Raw genomic sequence first — 19,622 nt, 5'->3', positions numbered from 1 at the left:
TTCAACGAAAATTCCTTACATGTCGGAACAATCAGCTACAGTAACTTATATCGAGGCAAGAAGGTTTTTTTGAAGTTATTTGATAGCAAAAACACAAATAAAAAATCAGGGTATTGCCTTCTAAACACTGTTTTTCTGCTTGTATGTAGTCTGTGTGTTTCTTTTCTCAAGGTTTGACAGACATTTTCTATTATTTTAGTACCATGCAGTGTGTAGAAAACAGTATTAGGTTTCGCTTCTGTCATTAATTATATGAACAAGTTACAGTTATAATTCCTCAGTGCTGGCAGATTCTGACTTTTTGTTAGATGGGTGACCCATCATAGCCTCACTTGTACTGTTCAGTAACGAGCAGTGTGGCGAGAAAGGAACATTCTGTCGACTTTGTGAGACTCAAATTCAGACTCGTACAATGTCTTTCCATTGAATTGCAGTACCCCTGTATCCCTCCATGCTTCTTATGAATCGCAATGAATTGACCTACATAACTCTTACTGTAAACTTTCTCATAGATGACCGTAGTTAATTTGCAACCCGGTTGGAGATACAGTAAGAACAATTTTTCTTTAGCCAGCATGTAGTGGTGTTTAACATAAAGCTAGTCGAAAGACCTGCTAATATATATATCTATAGCTGTTATATCATGTATGCAGAGCATGAATTATGTTTCAGTTGAATGGCGTTTTTCCTTTATTTTTCTCCCTGCCCATGTGGTTCATCTGCCTTGAACTCAGTTTTTAACTTAACATATTTCAGTAGTGAATAGTCTACCACCAAAATTGCCAACAAATACTCACCCAGAAGCAACCACAGAAGATACTACACAGTTTGTCACTTGGGTGACAACTGAAATTGCGCACTTCAGGAATCAACATGTTCTGATGTGTGTCTGTGTGTTGAATTTCTAGTTGCTGTGGTGAATGGCAACTTGCTCTGAATGTAGAAAAATGCAAGTTAATGCAGATCACTAGGAAAAGGAGTCCTGTAATTTTAGAATACAGCTTTAGTAGTATGCGACTTGAGACAGTCACATCAATTAAATATTTATGTGTAACTGTGAAAAGCAATGTGAAATGGAATGACACCATAAGGATGGAAGTTGGAAAAGCTGATGGTAGACTTCAGTTTATTTGAAGATTTCTAGTAAAATGTAATTCATCCATGAAGGAGACTGAATGTAGAACAAGTGTAGAACACTAGTGGAACTCATTCTTGAGGAATGCACTAGTGTTCAGGACCTGCACAAAGTCGGATTAAAGGAAAACTTCAAAGCAATTCATTCAAAAATGGTGCTACCAGTTTTGTTACCAGTAAGTTGGATGAACTCGTGAATGTTACAGTAATGCTTTGTGAACTTAAATGGGAATCCCTGGAAGGAAACTTTCTTTTTGAAAAACTGTTGATAAAGTTTAGAGAACCAGAAATTGCAGTTGATTGGAGAAAGATTCTGCTGTCACCAATGTAAATTTTGCATAAAAGACATCAAGACAAGTCATGTGGAGGTAATTTTCTCCTCGCTCCATTTGTAAGTAGAACAGGAAGGGGAGTGAGTAATGGTGGTAAAAGGTACCCTGTGGCATGCACTGCATTGTGACTTGCGGAATATGTACATAGATGTAGGTTTACCTTTGTTACCAGTGGAACTACCTATAAATTTTCCCACTGACAAAATCTAAAACACACATATTGCACTTAGGTGTTTGTAAAAATCTTTATTCTATGTACATTTGGCATCTGGTGACTTCACAATATTTTGACTTCCAATATTTCTGAAAATGTTTATTTCTGTTACAGTTTCTTCTATAGCAGAAAATTCCGTGTCCAGAGTAAAAAGAAAGGACTGCGGGTAAGTGATTCTCATTTTCTGGTGTCTTTAATTGCAGATCAATCAATATCATGATTCTCTTTAACCAAAACAAATTACAGACCACAATACTTCCGGTGCCAGAATGGAAAATGCATAAGAAACTTCAAGGTTTGTGATGGAGCTGCCGACTGTTCAGATAAATCTGATGAAAGTAAAGTGACTTGCAAATCAAGACTGTGAGTATTTTGCAATTTATTATGTTTTCACATTTTATTGAAAGTTATCATTCACCAAAGAAGCTAATGCTTTGGACTAGTCAGCTACTACATATATGTGCTGTATGCATCAAATGGTACACTTAGAGATAGGCACATGGTTGTTCCTTATTGGAGATTTAATTTCTAAAGTTCATAGTAAAAAAGTATAAATTATTGACCACTTCCTTTATTTTCTCTTCGTCATGCTTACTACACTACTATCTGGCTACCTGATTGTTATTCTGGATACCTTCCTATGCACTAACATGCCCTTCATCCATGTCACTATAAACAATATCTCTCCCAATGTCCTTCTGGCTGCAAACACACCACCTCGTTCTTTGTACAGGTAACTGTCCACATAGTTCTCCACTCCTGTTTCGAGGGGACATTATTCAAACTGGTGACATATCTGTAGGCATCTGCATGGCACCCTCACAAGCCAATCTGTTTTGCCACATATATGAATCCTTCTTAGTTGCTCAGAAATCAAAATTAATTGTGTAGGCCACATTAATTGGTGATATCATCATCATCTGAATGCAGGCTCATGATATTCTATCCTCATTCCTTTCACCTGTAACATCCTTGGTCTGACATGTTTTGTCTGGTCCTCTTCAGCTCAGCTAACCACCTCATTTGACATTGATCTCAACCCCTCCATTCGCCCCATAAAAGCCACTGTCCATATAAAATCTACCAACCACCAATGATACCTCCTTTCCTCACCAAACACCCACTGCCTTACAGTATAACCATGTAGAACAGAGAAATCCATTACACATTATTTTGATACTCTACCTAAGTCCTGTACTGGCAGGTGCTGTCCACTAAATCTACTCAACCATCAGATCTGCATTATAGTCCCAAAGCCCCTAAGAGATTAAATTAGGTATACTTTTTGTAATCTAGATCCCTAGTGTGGAGATACTCTCTAGGATGTAGAACATACTGCAAAACAAGGTTACATAATACATAATTGAAAAAAAGAGATATGCTAATGTTCCTTCTGCAGATCCTTGATATTATTAATTGATTCTACTTCAAAGTTTGTCTTGGGCGCACATTCTATCAGAAATGTTACATATTTTTTTGTATATCTGGATTTAGATTTCTGTATGCTTTGTATGCATTAAACAAAGAAGGATTTATTAGAAACAAAACTATTTTCTTTGTCCATTTATTGGTTTTCCACATTATCTCCCAGTACAAAAGATATTGATCATAACTTTATTGTACATCACAATACATTTTTGATTGTGTATGGTTTCCCTTGTCGAGTTTTTTTCCTGGAGCAACCATGGATGCATTGTGAATTGTTATCTTTCTCGCCTCCCTTTTGTCTTTCCATACCTGCAGCAAAATGTCACCTTCTCTTTGAAATGTAGTGTCACCTTTCTTTAGAGGTTTACTTTCTGTCTGTAGACATTGAGGGCGGGAGATCTCTACTTGTTTGTATTGTGACACAAACTTTTATTTTCCTTTCTGGAAGTGTTTTGGCAATTGCTGTATTGTTATAGTAATTGTCTTGATTAATGTGGTGCCACGTGCCAAGGTGAGGTGAAAGCACAGAGAGAATAGTGTCTTCAAACTTTTTTCCTTCCCCAGTGCATATTTATAGATTGAAGATATATACACTTATACTTTTTCAAACCCATACAAACAAGCAAACCATACCTGGAAACAAAGCTGTCTTCTCCACGGTATCATTGCTTCATCAAGAGAAATCTCCTGTTTGGGTTTTGTATATGGTCTGAAATTTATCTAGGTGGTACTTTAGTACAGGTTCAGTTTTGCGAAATCTGTTTTCTTGATTACTCTGTAAGGAATTATCACTGAAATGCCACAATTTCCACATCTGTTCAAATCAATTTGTGCTCATTAGCTTGCCAAAAATTTATGTCTCTGTTAGAGGATCTGTTGACAAATAATCCTTCAAATAATCTTTTTTTATTTACTCCATCAAGACAATAATGGCCAGATATTTTTCAGTGCCAACAGCAGTGATATTCAAAAATTTGGGAGACTTGGAAGATGCTTTATAATGGTTTATGTTTTGTTTGTAACAAAAGTTCAATTGTGTTGACATCTGATCAAACAATTCATTCTCTAGAAATAATTCCACAGTGCTTATAATGCTGTTGACCTCACTGGGAAGGGTTTTACTCCCATAATTCCTCTAAATACTTCTAAAATAATGATCTTGTCCTTCTTCAGCCAACTTTCACTGTCAGAAGTCCATCATCTAAATCATTCATAATTATCTCACTGTGGTTTACTATAGCCGTATTATTTTCTTCTTCACTTCCCCTACCACTGTCAGTAATATCATATGTCTGAATCACTTGGGACATCAAAACAATTGTTTGCTAACAGTTCAACTGTTTTTATGCCATATCACACAAGGCAACAACTGCAGTACTGAATATTTTGCAGTACTGATTGTGGTTGGTAAAATGAAAGATAAAAATAAGTTCATAATGTTGTTCAATGCACTGAACCCTCCAATTCATGTATAACCATTTGTTAGATTGAAGCAGTTATTGGCATGAGCAACAGGTATTAGAAAATGCACGCAGAACAAAAAACGTAAATTTACATGATCCGCCCACAACAGTTGGACGTGGAAGCATGGAAATCTACAGGAGCCATATGCAGTGTGTTAACAAACTCCAAGTTTGGTAACAACAGCCTTCACCTGAAAGATAAATGTCATTGCCATTCCTATTATGGCCAGCAACAACAGTGTTTCACATCAATTGGCCCTGCCCCCAGTCCTTTTCTTAGTGGGGACTGCTGTAGTAGCACTCAAACCTGCATAAACCCACTTTCATTGCAGTTCTCAGGAGCAAGTGTAAAGCTTGTTGCCTCTGCTAAGACATGCCGTTTTGTGGCCATCTTCTACTGTGATGCCTTAAAGTATTCAGCCAGAGGATGGAGTTACCAGTTAATGCTCCGAAGTGAAACTTGCACTCTGGGACAGCTTACCAGAGAGTTCGCAATTTGCAGGGCTCAAGTGATACTCCTCCCCCTGTGGATACGGGGTTTAGAATAGGCCTGAGCTATCACTGCCTGTCATAAGAAGCGACTAAAAGGAGTCTCTCACTTTTCAGTCCTATAAGTTCAAGTCCAGTTTTATGGTTTGACTTAGCACTTTCCAAATTCTACAGAAGTGCAAGGCATATGGTGAAGGATGCCTAATGTGGTGCATGAGTTACTCTAGTGCCCTCCTGAACTTCTTGTCATGGCTTTGCATCTCCACCTGCAATTCAACTATTTGGGTGAGAACACTTTCTGAGGTATGTCATCTTCTTCCGTTGTCTCTTGTCCTCTTTCGCCCCCATGACATTATTGGATTTCTCTGCAGCCAGTATCCAGCACGGCAGCCAGTCCGTTGTGGTGGAGCTGTCATGTACCCGTTTGGTGGTAGCCCCCCTGACAACACAGGCATCACACTGCTGATTCCTGAACTGTAAACTCCCCACATATGCCAAGAAGTAGATGCCTGTCTCCAGGGGCATCAGGACTCCCCCAATGGCCATCGTGCCAGTTTGCCTTTGCTGTGGCTGGGTGGCGCCTGTGGGGAGAGACCCTGATTGGAGTGGGTGGCATCAGGGAGGATGGCCCGCAATGAAGCAGACTAAGTGATCTCTTGATGGTGGCTGTACGACATCAACAGTCCCTAAGAAGGGCAAGATCGAGTACAATGCTGACAGATATTACCCTAAATCGTTTTCCTCCCTCACTACACCATGGGGGAACGTAGCACTACAGAAAGAAGAGAACCATATTCACCTCAGTATTTAGTCTGTAACACAATGGATGGGAACTCATTTCTACCTATGAAGCCTCAATTTTTTGTTGAACATCTTGAGGATAAGTTTGGGGAACTGACAGCACTGTCCAAGATGAGAAGTGGTGCAGTCTTGATTCAGACAGCATCCCCAGCCCAATCGCAGGCGTTATTCACTTGTGACCAGCTGGGTGATATTCCTGTTTCCATCACTCCCCATAAAAGCCTCAACATGGTCCAGGGAATGATTTTCCATCGCGACCTCCTCTTGCAGTCTGACGACGATCTCTGCACAAATCTAGAACGGCAGGATGTTCATTTCATCCGGTACGTTTACAGGGGACCCAAAGACAACAGGGTTGATACTGGTGCCTTCATCTTGGCCTTTAAGGTTGATTCATAGCCTGAAGAGGTCAAGATGATGGTTTACCACAGTGATGTTAAACCATATGTCCCTCCCCCTGTGTGGTGCTTTAAGTGCTGGAAATTTCGGCACTTATCTTCCTGTTGCACTTCCAATGCCACATGTCGAGACTGTGGACATCCACTGCGTCCAGACACTCCCTGTGCGCCTCCTCCCACTTGTATCAACTGTGGAGAGCAGCACTCCCCCTGCTTGCCAGACTGCACAATACTCCAAAAGGAGCAAAAAATCATGGAGTACAAGACTCTGGACCAGTTAACTTACCAAGAGACTAAACCTAAACCTGAATGATTACACCCCATTCGGTTGACGTCCACATACACTGCAGGTACATTGCCATTGCCATTGCCATCACAAGTACCAGTCGTACCACACTCTGTGCCATGAGCAGTGGGCTCTCCGGGCCTCCAGAATACATCTGTCCCCTTGGTGGTAGGGGGAAAATCTCCTTCCATTGCTCCCAAAGTACTTACTTCAGGAGCAAGCCCCGCCGCCCCCCCCCCCCCCCCCCCAAACACAGGGGTCATCGGTCCCCTCCCCCCCCAGCTAGAGGAGCAGCAGCCTCCTCCAGTTCCTTTCATGTGGAAGGGTTCCCCTGGGACCCTCTCTCCCAAGGTCGCCACTAATGCCACAGCGGACACTTGCCAGTGGCTGCTGGACGAAGAGCTTCACGGTCTTCCTCTGTGCCTGAAGCTACTTCAGAGAAGTCCTCCCAGCAAGCCCCTAAAGAGAAGCGAAAGGGCAAGCAAACAAAGAAGTCTGCTAAGAGAAAGGACCCCTCCGGTGCCCCCAACACCACCACTCCCTACCAGTTCTGCACCTGTGGATGAAGTGGAGATCTCAGCATCCCCTGAGGACCTGGATCTCACTGATGTCTCATCCACAGTAAGAGTGGATACAAAACGCAGTTGGTGGTAGCAGGTGGCCTGAGGCATAACCAGCCTCATGATAACGTCATCCTCCAGTGGAATTGCTGTGGTTTTTTCCACCACCAGGCTGAGGTATGGCAACTGTTAAGCTTTACACCTGCTTTCTGCGTTGCCCTCCAGGAAACCTGGTTCCCGGCAATGCAGACGCCTGCCCTTCATGGCTATAGGGAATATTAAAAGAACGATAGTGACTATAATTGAGTGTCAGGTGGAGTTTGCGTTTATGTCCTAAACTCAGTATGCAGTGAGCCTGTGCCCCTTCAAACCCCTCTTGAAGCTGGGGCTGTCAGAATAAGGGTGACGCAGGAAATAACTGTCTGCTATGTATATCTTCCTCCAGATGGTGCAGTATCCCTGAATGTATTAGGTGCACTGATTTATCAACTCCCTAAACCTTTCCTACTCTTGGGAGATTTTAATGCTCATAACCCCTTGTGAGGTGTCACCGTGCTAACTGGCCAAGGCAGAGATGTCGAAAATTTACTGTCACAACTCGACCTCTGCCTCTTAAATACAGGGGCCCCCAAACATTTCAGTGTGGCACATGGCACTTATTCAGCCATTGATCTCTTGGTTTGCAGTCCTGGCCTGTGTGGTAGTGACCACTTACCCATCTTTCTGTCACTACTCAGGTGTCAGGCCCATGGATGCCTGCCCAGATGGGCTTTAAACAAGGCAGACTGGGATGCTTTCACCTCTGCTGTCACCATAGAATCTCCCCCACATGGAACCATTGATGTGGTGGTTGAGCTGGTAGCTACAGTGATCATTTATGTGGCAGAAAACGCGATCCCTTGTTCTTTAGGGTGCCCCCGGTGACAGACAGTCCCTTGGTGGTCGCCAGAAGTCGCTGAGGCAATTAAGGAGGTCAGCAAGCTCTAAAGCGGCATAAGCGGCACACTTACCTGGAGCACCTCATAGCCTTTAAATGGCTCCTTGCCCATGTTCACCAGCTTGTCAAAAGAAGGAAACAGGAGTGTTGGGAGAGGTACATCTCTACCATTGGGTGCCATACATACCTTCCCAAGTCTGGGCAAAGATTGAACGAGTTTTTGGGTACCAGACCTCAACAGGTGTTCCCCGTGTTAACATAAATGACATGCTATCTACTGATGCAAATGCGATTGCTGAGCACTTTGCTGAACACTATGCTCAAGCCTCTGCTTCAGAGAATTACCCCCCAGTCTTTCACACACTCAAACGGTGGATGGAAGGGAAAGTCCTCTCATTTACTACATTCCACAGTGAACCCTATAACACCCCATTTACAGAGTGGGAGCTCCTCAGTGCACTTGCAAATTGCCCCAATACAGCTCCTGGACCAGATCGGATCCACAGTAAGATGATTAAACATCTCTCGTGTGATTACAAGCGACATCTACTCGTGATCTTCAACTGGATCTTGTCCCCCAGGGGGTCCAAAACTCTTTTGTGGACACGTGCGTAGCGAGCACGGGACCCCGAGCTAATGTGGCCCTCCTTCCTTTCCGGGCTGCATACCTTCCCTTTCCGCATCCTTCCCCGTCCCACATCTTCGCCCCCCCCCCCTCACCACTGGCTCTTTCCTTCCTTTTCTCCCCCTCTGGGGGAATGGTTTGTGCCTACGTCCGGAGACGGACGCTTGTAAATGTACCACATTCTTCGCCTTCCTTACTTGTAAGTCTTCGTCCTTCCTTTGTCCCTCTCTTTTCCTTACCTCTTCTCTCTACCCTTTTCTCCGCTGCGGCGTTTGAGACCTCTTCTTTCCTTTCCCTTTCCCTTTCTCTTTCTTCCTCCCTGTGCGTGTCTGAAGGCCGACCCACGCACTTCCATGCGTAGCCGGTGACGGGGTAACGCGTAATTCCCCGCCCCGGGTAGACAGGTAGGACACGTACGTACCCCCTGGTAACGGCCAGGCCCAGGGAGGGGTGATTACCCGAGCTGATACCTTCCGAAAGTGCCGATTGGTCCCTCCGTCCGTTTGTCGGGAGGTGTGACCTGAGGTGTGAACAATCACCTAAGGCGGGAGTGCCCTCAGAGAGGGCCCCCACAAGGGAGGAGCGCGCCATCGGAGATGCCGGTAATCATGGGGGATTCTTCCGCAATGGTTTCCTCACCTTCCACTATGTCTGCTCACAAACGTAAGTTCACTGAGTCTCAACCACAGTCAGTTCTTCCATCGTTGCCACAGTTCCTTGTTGTTTCTCGGTCTGATGAAGGTCACGACTTCTCCACGGTCAACCCTTTCATTATTCAGAAAGGTGTCGACGCAATTGCAGGTCCTGTAAAGTCTTGTTCCAGATTACGGAATGGCACCCTGTTGCTAGAAACACACAGTGCCCTCCAGGCACAAAAATTGCTGCGTACCTCACTACTACACACTTTCCCTGTCCGGGTGGAACCGCACCGTACCTTAAATTCCTCGCGTGGAGTCGTTTATACACGCTCCCTCGATGGACTGTCTGACGAAGAAATTCAGCACTACCTGTCAGACCAGGGCGTAACGGCTGTTCATAGGGTTATGAAAAGGGTTGAAACGAACATCATTCCAACCCGCACTGTCTTCTTGACATTTGACAAAGTGCAACTCCCATCGAAAATCAAAGCAGGCTATGAGATAATTTCCGTTCGTCCTTACGTCCCAAACCCTACGCGTTGCTATCGGTGCCAGCGCTTCAATCACACCAGCCAGTCCTGTTCTAATCCGGCCAAATGTGTTACGTGTGGCAGGGATGCCCATGAGGGTGCTTGTCCACCTCCATCCCCTCGCTGCATCAACTGTATGGGTGACCACGCTGCATCCTCTAGAGATTGCCAAGTTTTTAAGGACGAAAAGCTCATCCAGGAAATACGAGTGAAGGAAAAGGTGTCGACCTTTGCTGCTCGAAAGTTGTTCGCCAGTCGACAGCCCACCGTGCCTCAGACAGGCAAATACAGCACTGTCCTTGCTTCTCCTCGGCCAACAAAGGAGGCGGCCACGCAAACTTGCGACCTCACCTTTAGTGCCACGGTCGTCCGATCGGCCAGCGCAAAGATCACCCGTTCAACTTCACCACTTTCGCCTGCCCACTGTATGGCTCACTCTTCGTCGGGTTCTGCTAAATCTCGAGCCCAAAAGTCCGACACCAAGTCTTCGAAGAAAGAGCATACTCGTGAAGAGTTTTTACGTACGGCAACTTCACCACCATCGGTTCCTCCTTCCTCTAAACCTCATACTTCCAAGAAGGCTACAAAGAAACCCAGTTCCTCTCCTTCTCCGCCAAGGCGTGTCCCATCCACAGTGCCACCTGGCGGAAATCGCCCTCGGCCGTCTTCTGTGTCGCCGAGGCGCACTGCTGGTGGCCGGTCAACCGGCCGATCGCTGGTGGCAGGAGCTGCTCCTGCCCAACCTATGGATCAGGATCTTCTGCCTTCGGCCGAATGCCATTCCATGCTGTCGGTCGCAAGCTCTGAGCAGTCGTTGAGTTGACAGCACCCTTGGTCACATTCCTCCATTTTCTGTTCACCCTATGTCCATTATCCACTGGACTATCCGCGGCATTCGAGCCAATCGGGATGAATTGTCGATCCTCTTACGCTCCTACTCGCCGGTCATCTTCTGTCTTCAGGAAACAAAGCTGCGTCCTAATGACCGCTTTGTTCTCCCTCATTTTCAGTCCGTCCGATATGACCTCCCCTCTGTGGAAGGCACTCCAGCCCATGGAGGACTCATGATTCTTCTCCATGATACTCTCCATTATCATCCAATCCCCTTAGACAGTTCCTTCCAAGCTGTTGCCGTCCGTCTTTCCCTTTCTGGATACACTTTCTCTCTTTGTACTGTATACATTCCATCGTCCACACCAATGGCACGAGCTGATCTCCTTCATATTCTTGGTCACCTTCCGCCCCCCTATTTGCTGGTTGGGGACTTCAATGCCCACCATCCGCTTTGGGGATCTCCACATCCTTGTCCACGTGGCTCCCTATTGCTAGACGTCTTCCACCAAGCGGATCTAGTTTGCCTCAACACTGGGGTCCCCACGTTTTTGTCTGCCTCTACGACAAATTTCTCTCATTTGGACCTTGCGATCGGTACTGTTCCGCTAGCTCGGCGCTTCGAATGGTTCGCACTTGATGATACACACTCGAGTGACCACTTTCCATGTGTCCTTAGGCTGCAGCCTCAACTGTCATATATGCGCCCGCGACGCTGGAAGTTTGCCCAAGTAGATTGGACACTTTTTTCGTCTCTAGCGACATTCGATGACCGTCGCTTTCCCAGCGTCGACGATGAGGTCACACATATTACCGACGTTATTCTTACAGCTGCGGAAAGTTCAATACCACGCACCTCCGAATTGCCCCGGCGCCCCCCAGATCCTTGGTGGAACGAGGCATGCCGTGACGCAATCCGTGAGCGGCGACGTGCTCTTCGCATTTTCCGTCACCATCCTACTTTGGCAAACCGTATCCGCTATAAGCAACTCCGTGCGCGATGCCGTCGCGTCATCCGTGATAGCAAGAAGGCAAGCTGGCAATTCTTTATTAGCTCATTTAACACCTTCACTCCCTCCTCGGAAGTTTGGAGTCGGCTTCGACGGTTCTCAGGCGCGCCTAGTTTCTCCCCGGTCTCTGGGCTCACTGTCGCGCATGATACCTTAGTGGACCCTGTCGCAATTTCTAACTCATTGGGTCAGCACTTTGCTGAGATTTCGAGCTCTTCAAATTACCCGCCAGCGTTTCTCCCGAAGAAACGTGCAGCGGAAGTGCGACCTCTTGCTTTCTCCTCTCAAAATCGCGAAAGCTACAATACTGTTTTCTCCATGCGGGAACTCCAACATGCCCTCTCTTCTTCTCGCTCCTCCGCCCCTGGATCGGATGGTATCCATGTCCAAATGTTGCTGCATTTATCAACCCATAGTCTGCGTTACCTCCTTCGCCTTTATAATCGAGTTTGGACCGACAGTACCTTTCCCAGACGATGGCGGGAAGCTATCGTCGTTCCCATTCCGAAACCTGGAAAGGACAAACATCTCCCCTCTAGCTATCGCCCCATTTCTCTCACGAGTAGTGTCTGTAAGATTTTGGAGCGTATGGTGAATTACCGTTTAGCTTGGTGGCTGGAATCCCGCAGTCTTTTAACACCTGCCCAATGCGGATTCCGAAAGCATCGCTCTGCAGTTGACCATCTTGTTGCTCTCTCCACTTATATCATGAACAATTTTCTCCAGAAACGCCAAACGGTAGCAATATTTTTTGATCTGGAGAGAGCATACGATACCTGTTGGAGGACAGGCATCCTCCGCACACTGTTCTCTTGGGGCTTTCGAGGCCGGCTGCCCCTTTTTCTTCGCGAATTTATGGCAGAGCGAACATTTAGGGTGCGGGTGAACACTACTCTCTCCCGTACTTTCTCTCAAGAAAACGGGGTACCCCAGGGCTCCGTGCTGAGTGTTGTACTGTTTGCCATCGCTATAAATCCAATTATGGATTGTCTCCTTCCTGACGTCTCGGGCTCCCTCTTTGTGGACGATTTTGCGATCTACTACAGCTCTCAACGGACCAGCCTTGTTGAACGACGTCTTCAAGGATGTCTCGATCGCCTCCACTCTTGGAGCCTCGAAACCGGCTTCCGTTTTTCTCCCAGTAAGACCGTTTGTATTAATTTTTGGCGACGTAAGGAGTTTCTTCCGCCCTCCTTACATCTAGGTCCTGTCAACCTTCCGTTTTCAGACGTCACTAAATTCTTGGGTCTTATGTTTGACAGAAAACTGTGCTGGTCCTCCCACGTTTCCTATCTTTCGGCTCGCTGTCTGCGAACACTCAACACCCTCCGTGTCCTGAATGGTACCTCCTGGGGAGCGGACCGAGTGGTCCTTCTCCGCCTCTATCGCGCCTTAGTGCGCTCGAAACTCGACTATGGAAGCATAGTCTACTCCTCTGCTCGGCCGTCTATTCTTCGGCGTCTCGACTCTATCCACCACCGTGGATTACGTTTAGCGTCTGGAGCTTTTCACACTAGCCCTGTGGAAAGCCTCTATGCTGAGACTGCTGAACCTCCGCTGTCCAATCGGCGAGCGGTCCTTCTGAGCCGTTATGCTAGCCATCTGTCTTCCATGCCTGCTAATCCAGCCCATGACCCTTTTTTCAACGCCTCCTTTGATGTAGGGTATGCAGGCCGCTCCTCCTCCCTACTACCCCCGGGAGTCCGCTTCCGTCAACTGCTCCATTCTCTTTCCTTCCGCTTTCCTAAAACCTTCTTGACAACTTGGGGTACAGCACCGCCTTGGCTGCGTCCCCGGATCTGTCTGCTCTGTGATGTTTGTCAATTTCCCAAGGATGGTACACCTTCACTTGTTTATCGTCGGGCATTTGCTGCTCTATGTGCACAAATGACAGACGCCACATTTATTTACACCGACGGCTCGAAAACATCGTTGGGTGTAGGGAGTGCCTATATTGTTGGCGACACCCCAAATCACTTTCGGCTTCCCGACCAGTGTTCGGTTTATACTGCGGAGCTTTTCGCTGTTCTCCAGGCTGTCCACTACATCCGCCGCCATCAGCGGATACAGTACGTAATCTGCTCAGATTCTCTCAGCTCTCTCCTCAGTCTCCAAGCTCTTTACCCTGTGCACCCTCTGGTCCACCGGATTCAGGACTGTCTGCGCTTGCTCCACCTGGGGGGCGTCTCGGTGGCATTCCTCTGGCTCCCGGGACACGCTGGTATCTGTGGGAATGAGGCGGCTGATATAGCAGCCAAGGCTGCAGTTTCTCTTCCTCGGCCAGCTATTCAGTCGCTTCCCTTCACCGATCTACGGAGCGGTTTATGTCGCAAAGTTGCTCATTTATGGCATGCGCATTGGTCAACACTTCCCCGCAATAAATTGCGGGAAGTGAAAGCCCTTCCTTGCGCTTGGACCTCTTCCTCCCGAACGCGTCGTCGGGAGGAGGTCATTTTAGCTAGACTCCGGATAGGGCACTGTCTTTTTAGCCATCGACATCGTTTAAGCGGCGATCCTCCCCCACTCTGTCCCCACTGCTCTCAGCTGTGGACGGTACGACACCTTTTAATTGAATGCCCCTATTTTAATCCGTTACGCTCCCGTCTACAGCTATCGCCTGATCTATCGTCGATTTTAGCAGATGACACGTGCTCAGCCGACCGCGTTCTCCAGTTTATTAGTGACAGTGAAATGACGTCAGTCATTTGAAGTTTTATCGGGGACCATCAACCCCTCTCTGTAGTGGAATTTTAAGCCTTGTTTCTGCTTTTAGTGTCCAATTTTTTGAGTTTCGTTCCCATTTTTGCTGTTTTCAATTTTCAGTTTTTATTCTTTCCTCAGTCACGGACCGGGCGCTAATGACCATAGCAGTTTTGCGCCCTAAAACCAAAATAAATAAAAAAAGCCTCACCAACGTTCTTTGTAAGCTGCTGGAACGTATGGTGTATTGGCAGTTGGGCTGGATCCTGCAGTCACGTGGCCTACTGGATCTGTACCAGGGCGATTTCCGCCTGGATCGCTCTACCACTGATAATCTTGTGTCCCTCGAGTCTGCCATCCGAACAGCCTTTTCCAGATGCCAAAACTTTGTTGCAGTCTTTTTTTGATTTACGAAAAGCATATGACACCACCTGGCTTCATCATATCCTCGCCACATTATACGAGTGGGGTCTCAGAGGCCTGCTCCCAGTTTTCATCCAGAATTTCTTGTCTCTTCGTACTTGCCATGTCCAAGTTGGTGCCTCCCATAGTTCCCCCCCATATTCAGGAGAATGGGGTCCCGCAGGGCTCTGTATTGAGTGTATCTCAATTTTTAGTGGCCATTAATGGTCTAGCAGCAGCTGTCTCACCCTCTCTGTATGCAGACGACTTCTGCATTTCGTACTGCTCCACCAGTACTGATGTTGCTGATCAGTGCCTACAGGGAGCCATCCACAAAGTGCAGTCATGGGCTCTATCCCACGGCTTCCACATTTCGGCCACAAAGTCATGTGTTGTGTACTGTTCACCCAGAACCAGAACTTTACCTTACTGATGATCACCTCACTGTAATGGAGACATATTGATTTTTAGAACTGGTTTTCAACACCCAATTGACTTGGCTTCCTCACCTTCGTCAGCTGAAGTGGAAGTGATGGTAGCACCTCAATGCCCTCCACTTCCTGAGCAACACCAACTGGGGTGCAGATCACTCTATGCTGCTGCATCTCTACAGAGCCCTTGTTCAGTCCCGCCTTAACTATGGGAGTATGGTTTATGGCTCGGTGGTGCCCTCAGAATTGTGTTTACTCAGTGAATCACTGTGGAGTTTTACTAGCGACGGGAGCTTTTAGGACGAGTCCGGTGATGAGTGTCCTGGTGGAGGCTGGAGTTCCTTCTTTGCAGGTCAGGTATGCACAACTGCTCACCAGTTATTTTGCACACGTTCGAGGTTCTTCTGTACATCCAAAGTACTGTCATCCAAGGCAGTTCATCTCCCACATTGGTGACCGAGGTCATGGCTTACAATTGCAGTTCGCGTCCGATCCCTTCTAACTGAACTGGAGTCCTTGCCTTTACCACCTATACTCGAGGTCCATTCGTGTACACCTCCATGGATTAGACGTAGGCTGCGGCTTTGCCTGGACCTTTCACATGGCCCAAAGGACTTCGTTCACCCTGCGGCTCTCCGCTGTCAGTTCCTCTCGATTCTTGACATGTACCGAGGCCATGAAGTGATTTACACTGATGGCTTGATGGCTGATGGTCATGTCGGCTTCGCATATGTCCAGGGAGGATACCGTATTTACTTGAATCTAAGCCACACTCAAATCTAAGCTGCACCTGAAAAATGTGACTCTAAATCAAGGAAATAAATTTTCCCGACTCTAAGCTGCACCTGAAATTTGAGACTCGAAATTCAAGGGGAGAGAGAAGTTTTGGGCCGCACCTCCAAATCGAAACAAAGTTGGTCCATTGTAATATAATACACAATTTAGGTAGAGTGAATGACGATACAGCTACAGTAGTTTGGTTCGAGTCGTAAGTTTAGCAGTTAAGCTTTACCAGGTAGCCATTGCTATGCATCAGGTGCTCCATCCGTATTTATACGGGTACCCTCCTTTTTCACAAGCTTCATCTGGTTTGAATTGATTGCTTATTTTTCTTTGATCTGATAAGTGCCGTTCTCTATGTTATAGGTGTTTACGTCACTCTAAGCTGAAAATGCTTTACTGCACTGTGTCATGCACTGTTTGCCGCACTGTGATAATGAGTGTTTACGGCCTAGAGGAATCGTCTCATTGGCGAAACGATGGCAAGAGATTGCTATTTGTTGTTACTTACACTGCTGCTTTCTTTGATAATGATCAACAAGAACCAAATACTAGACTGCGTATGATAGATGTTCTGAACGAGAGTTCAACAAAAATTTTTCTCCGTTTGAAAATCTTTGCAGACGCCTCTGTAGCACATAACATTCTGTACAGAAATTAGTCATCTTAGATTTAAAATCTAGTCAATCGCTGTGTTACATTTCTGAATGTATCACTGTTAGGCATAAGAATAATACGAATATAAACATGACATGATATGTATATTCTTCCGTGTTTGCTGTTGTCTCACTCTAGTTTCGTAGTTCATTAGGCAGACAGGATTTAAATCAGATAGCAGCAAACACGAAACAATACATGGCAAAATGTTTATATTCGTATTATTCTTATGGAGAAGAGAATACTGCATGTGATTCACAATTCATAAAAGTTCCTATTAGCAACCATATCTTCTCACAGGTAGGAAAAAATTCAGAACGTAGAGTTGGCCATATTGACAAACATCCCAAACAGTCTTGCCAGTCAGATTTTCATAGTATATTGAAATGCTGCTACATTTGAAGATGAACAATACGGAATTTGTATTTACTTCGTTGGATGATGTATGAAAGTGCAGTGGTCGAAACTCGGGGCGGAGGAAAAAAGCTAGTCTTCCACCGTTTTTTTTTTAAATTTATTTACTGACAGAGGTTTTGGTGCCAGTATTTACCTTTGTGCCTGCAAAGCATGCCTGTGTAGCGCTACATATATTCGATGGCAGAAGTTAGTTGTGGCGGCACCTACCAACATTTTTCAGAACTTCCGCTTAATTTGTACTTGATTCTAAGCCACAGGCAGTTTTTTGGATTACAAAAACCGGAAAAAAAGTGTGGCTTAGGTTTGAGTAAATATGGTATATTGAACAGCATTCCTTGCCTGATGGCTGCAGTGTTTTCACTGCAGAGCTAGTGGCTATAACTCATGCTCTTGAGTACATCCGTTCATGCCCTGGGGCGTCGTTGCTTCTGTGTACTGACGCCTTGAGCAGCCTACACGCTATCGACCAGTGCTACCCTTGTCATCCTGTGGTAGTGACCACCCATGAGTCAATCTATGCCCTGGAACAGGCCAGTCAATCTGTGGTGTTTGTGTGGAGCCCAGGACACATTGGAATCCCAGGAAATAAGATTCCTGACAGGCTGGCCAAACAAGCATCACAGAAACCACGTCTGGAGATCGGCATCCCTGTAACTGACCTGCAATCATTATTACACCGCAAGGTTTTTCAGCTTTGGGTGACAGAATGGCATAATCTCTGTATGCACAATGAAGTACGTGCCCTTAAGGGGACTACAAATGTGAGGAAGACCTCCATGCCGGCCTCTCACAAGCACTCTGTGGTTCTCTGCCGGTTCCCCGTTGGCCATATGTGGCTAACACATGGCTACCTCCTCTGTCGCGAGGCCCCGCCTCGGTGACACTGTGGCTCACATATGACTGTCGTCCACATCTTGCTGGACTGCCCACTTTTAGCCACTTTGTGGCAGACTTTTAACCTTCCCAGCGCCTTACCTTCAGTGCTGGGCAACAACGCCTCAAGGGCAGATTTAGTTTTACATTTTATTTGGGAGGGGATTTTTATAGTAGCATCTAAGGGTGGGCGTTTAGCCTTCTCTCTGAGGTTGCCACCCTCCCTCCATTTTAACTCTGTCACACTTTCTTTGCATTTGTTTGTCTTGGTGGTCATCCTTTCCCTACATCTATTCATCTCACCTTGTTGTTTTGGTGTGGATAATTTAATGTGTTGCAGAGTGGCTGGCTCATCCTCTTTTATTACTGTGATCATCCAGCCCAGACAACATGCTCTATGGCTTTAATACCTTCTTCTACTGTTCCTTGTGGTGTATGTTTTCCCCATTTTTTGTTCGTTCCATTCGTTTTCTTTTTAGGTGTGGTGTTGGGTGTTTTTGTACCTTGAGCCTTGCTTGCGTCAGGAAAAAGGGACTGATGACCCTTCATACACCAAACCAACCAACCTCTAGTAATACTATTTAGTTGTGGTAACCTAAACGCTATCCCTACTCCATGCTCTCTCCACTGTGTCTGTGATTTCCTATCTTGGAGTTCACTTTATGTCTCCCAGTAGCCTTAAGCATAAACCTGTACAAGCCATTATGTTATCAGTTTATGGTTATTTACATTTTGGACTTTATATATGTTGTTGAACTTTTACACTGAGATGTGAACTGGATGACATCTGAGTGCGTAAACCTGCTCATTTATTATCTGGCAGTTATATATAGGTGTCCTATTTATCTTGACTACACTAGATAACTGTTTGTCCAGATGCAAATTACAAAATTTTTCAAACAAATGTTCTTTAGCTGTCAGGGGGACATCGATCAGCACGATTGCCTTCATTGTAGCTTTGTTTTTTACAAAGATATGAACAGCGATATGACTTTTTTAAATGGCGCCCTGTATTTTTTATTCAGTAAGTCATTTCCTCTCCTAAAGACCTATTCAAAAATGTACTACAGTGTACCATTCACTGAAACACAATGTTATTAATTATGCAACACAACAATGACTTAGAGCCCAGAATCACAAACTCGTTCACTTGCTGGAGTCCTCAGAAAACAAATGAAAACCAAGTAAAAACATAACACAAAATTGACTTTGACTCTCCTGTACCAATGCCCAGGAGTAGAACATTCAAAGGTTCTCAGAGTGGTGACCCTGGACACCGATACACTGGTGCACTCGTTGAATGAAAGAATTATTTACTGCTTCCAGTGTCGCCTGCTGAAGAGAATTACAAGCAAGCACGATACGTTCCTGCTTATCCTCTGGAGTTGTTGGAATGTAGCGATAGACAATGTCTGTAATGCATTCCCAAACAAAAAAGTCCAGAGGATTTAAATCAGGAGACCTAGCAGGCCAAGTAACTGTCCCTCCTCGATCAATCCATCTGGCAGGATAACTTCGGTTCAGAACATTATGTGCACGCAAGGCATTATGTGCTGGACATCCATCATACTGATACCACATAAGCATTCTGGTTCTTAGCGGCACTTCACCTAGAGGAGGAGGAAGAATTCATCTGAGGAAGTTGACATACACTGAGCTGTTTAGACCACCATTGATGAAGTAAGG

The 19,622-nt window shown here is 45.8% G+C and overlaps 1 protein-coding gene across 1 annotated transcript in view; it reads left to right on the top strand.

The window, feature by feature from the left end:
* Positions 1-1,775: 1,775 nt before the first annotated feature.
* LOC126199423 (modular serine protease-like) overlaps positions 1,776-19,622 on the top strand; it is a 207,217-nt gene continuing 189,370 nt past the window's right edge. Inside the window, exons 1-2 of the mRNA XM_049936341.1 lie at positions 1,776-1,846; positions 1,927-2,043. Coding sequence (XP_049792298.1) covers positions 1,776-1,846; positions 1,927-2,043 — 188 coding nt within the window. The remainder of the gene's footprint in view (positions 1,847-1,926; positions 2,044-19,622) is intronic.

Source organism: Schistocerca nitens, chromosome 8 (genome assembly GCF_023898315.1).
Source record: "Schistocerca nitens isolate TAMUIC-IGC-003100 chromosome 8, iqSchNite1.1, whole genome shotgun sequence".
NCBI classification, from domain to species: domain Eukaryota; kingdom Metazoa; phylum Arthropoda; class Insecta; order Orthoptera; family Acrididae; genus Schistocerca; species Schistocerca nitens.
This window is presented reverse-complemented; position numbering and strand designations above follow the sequence as displayed.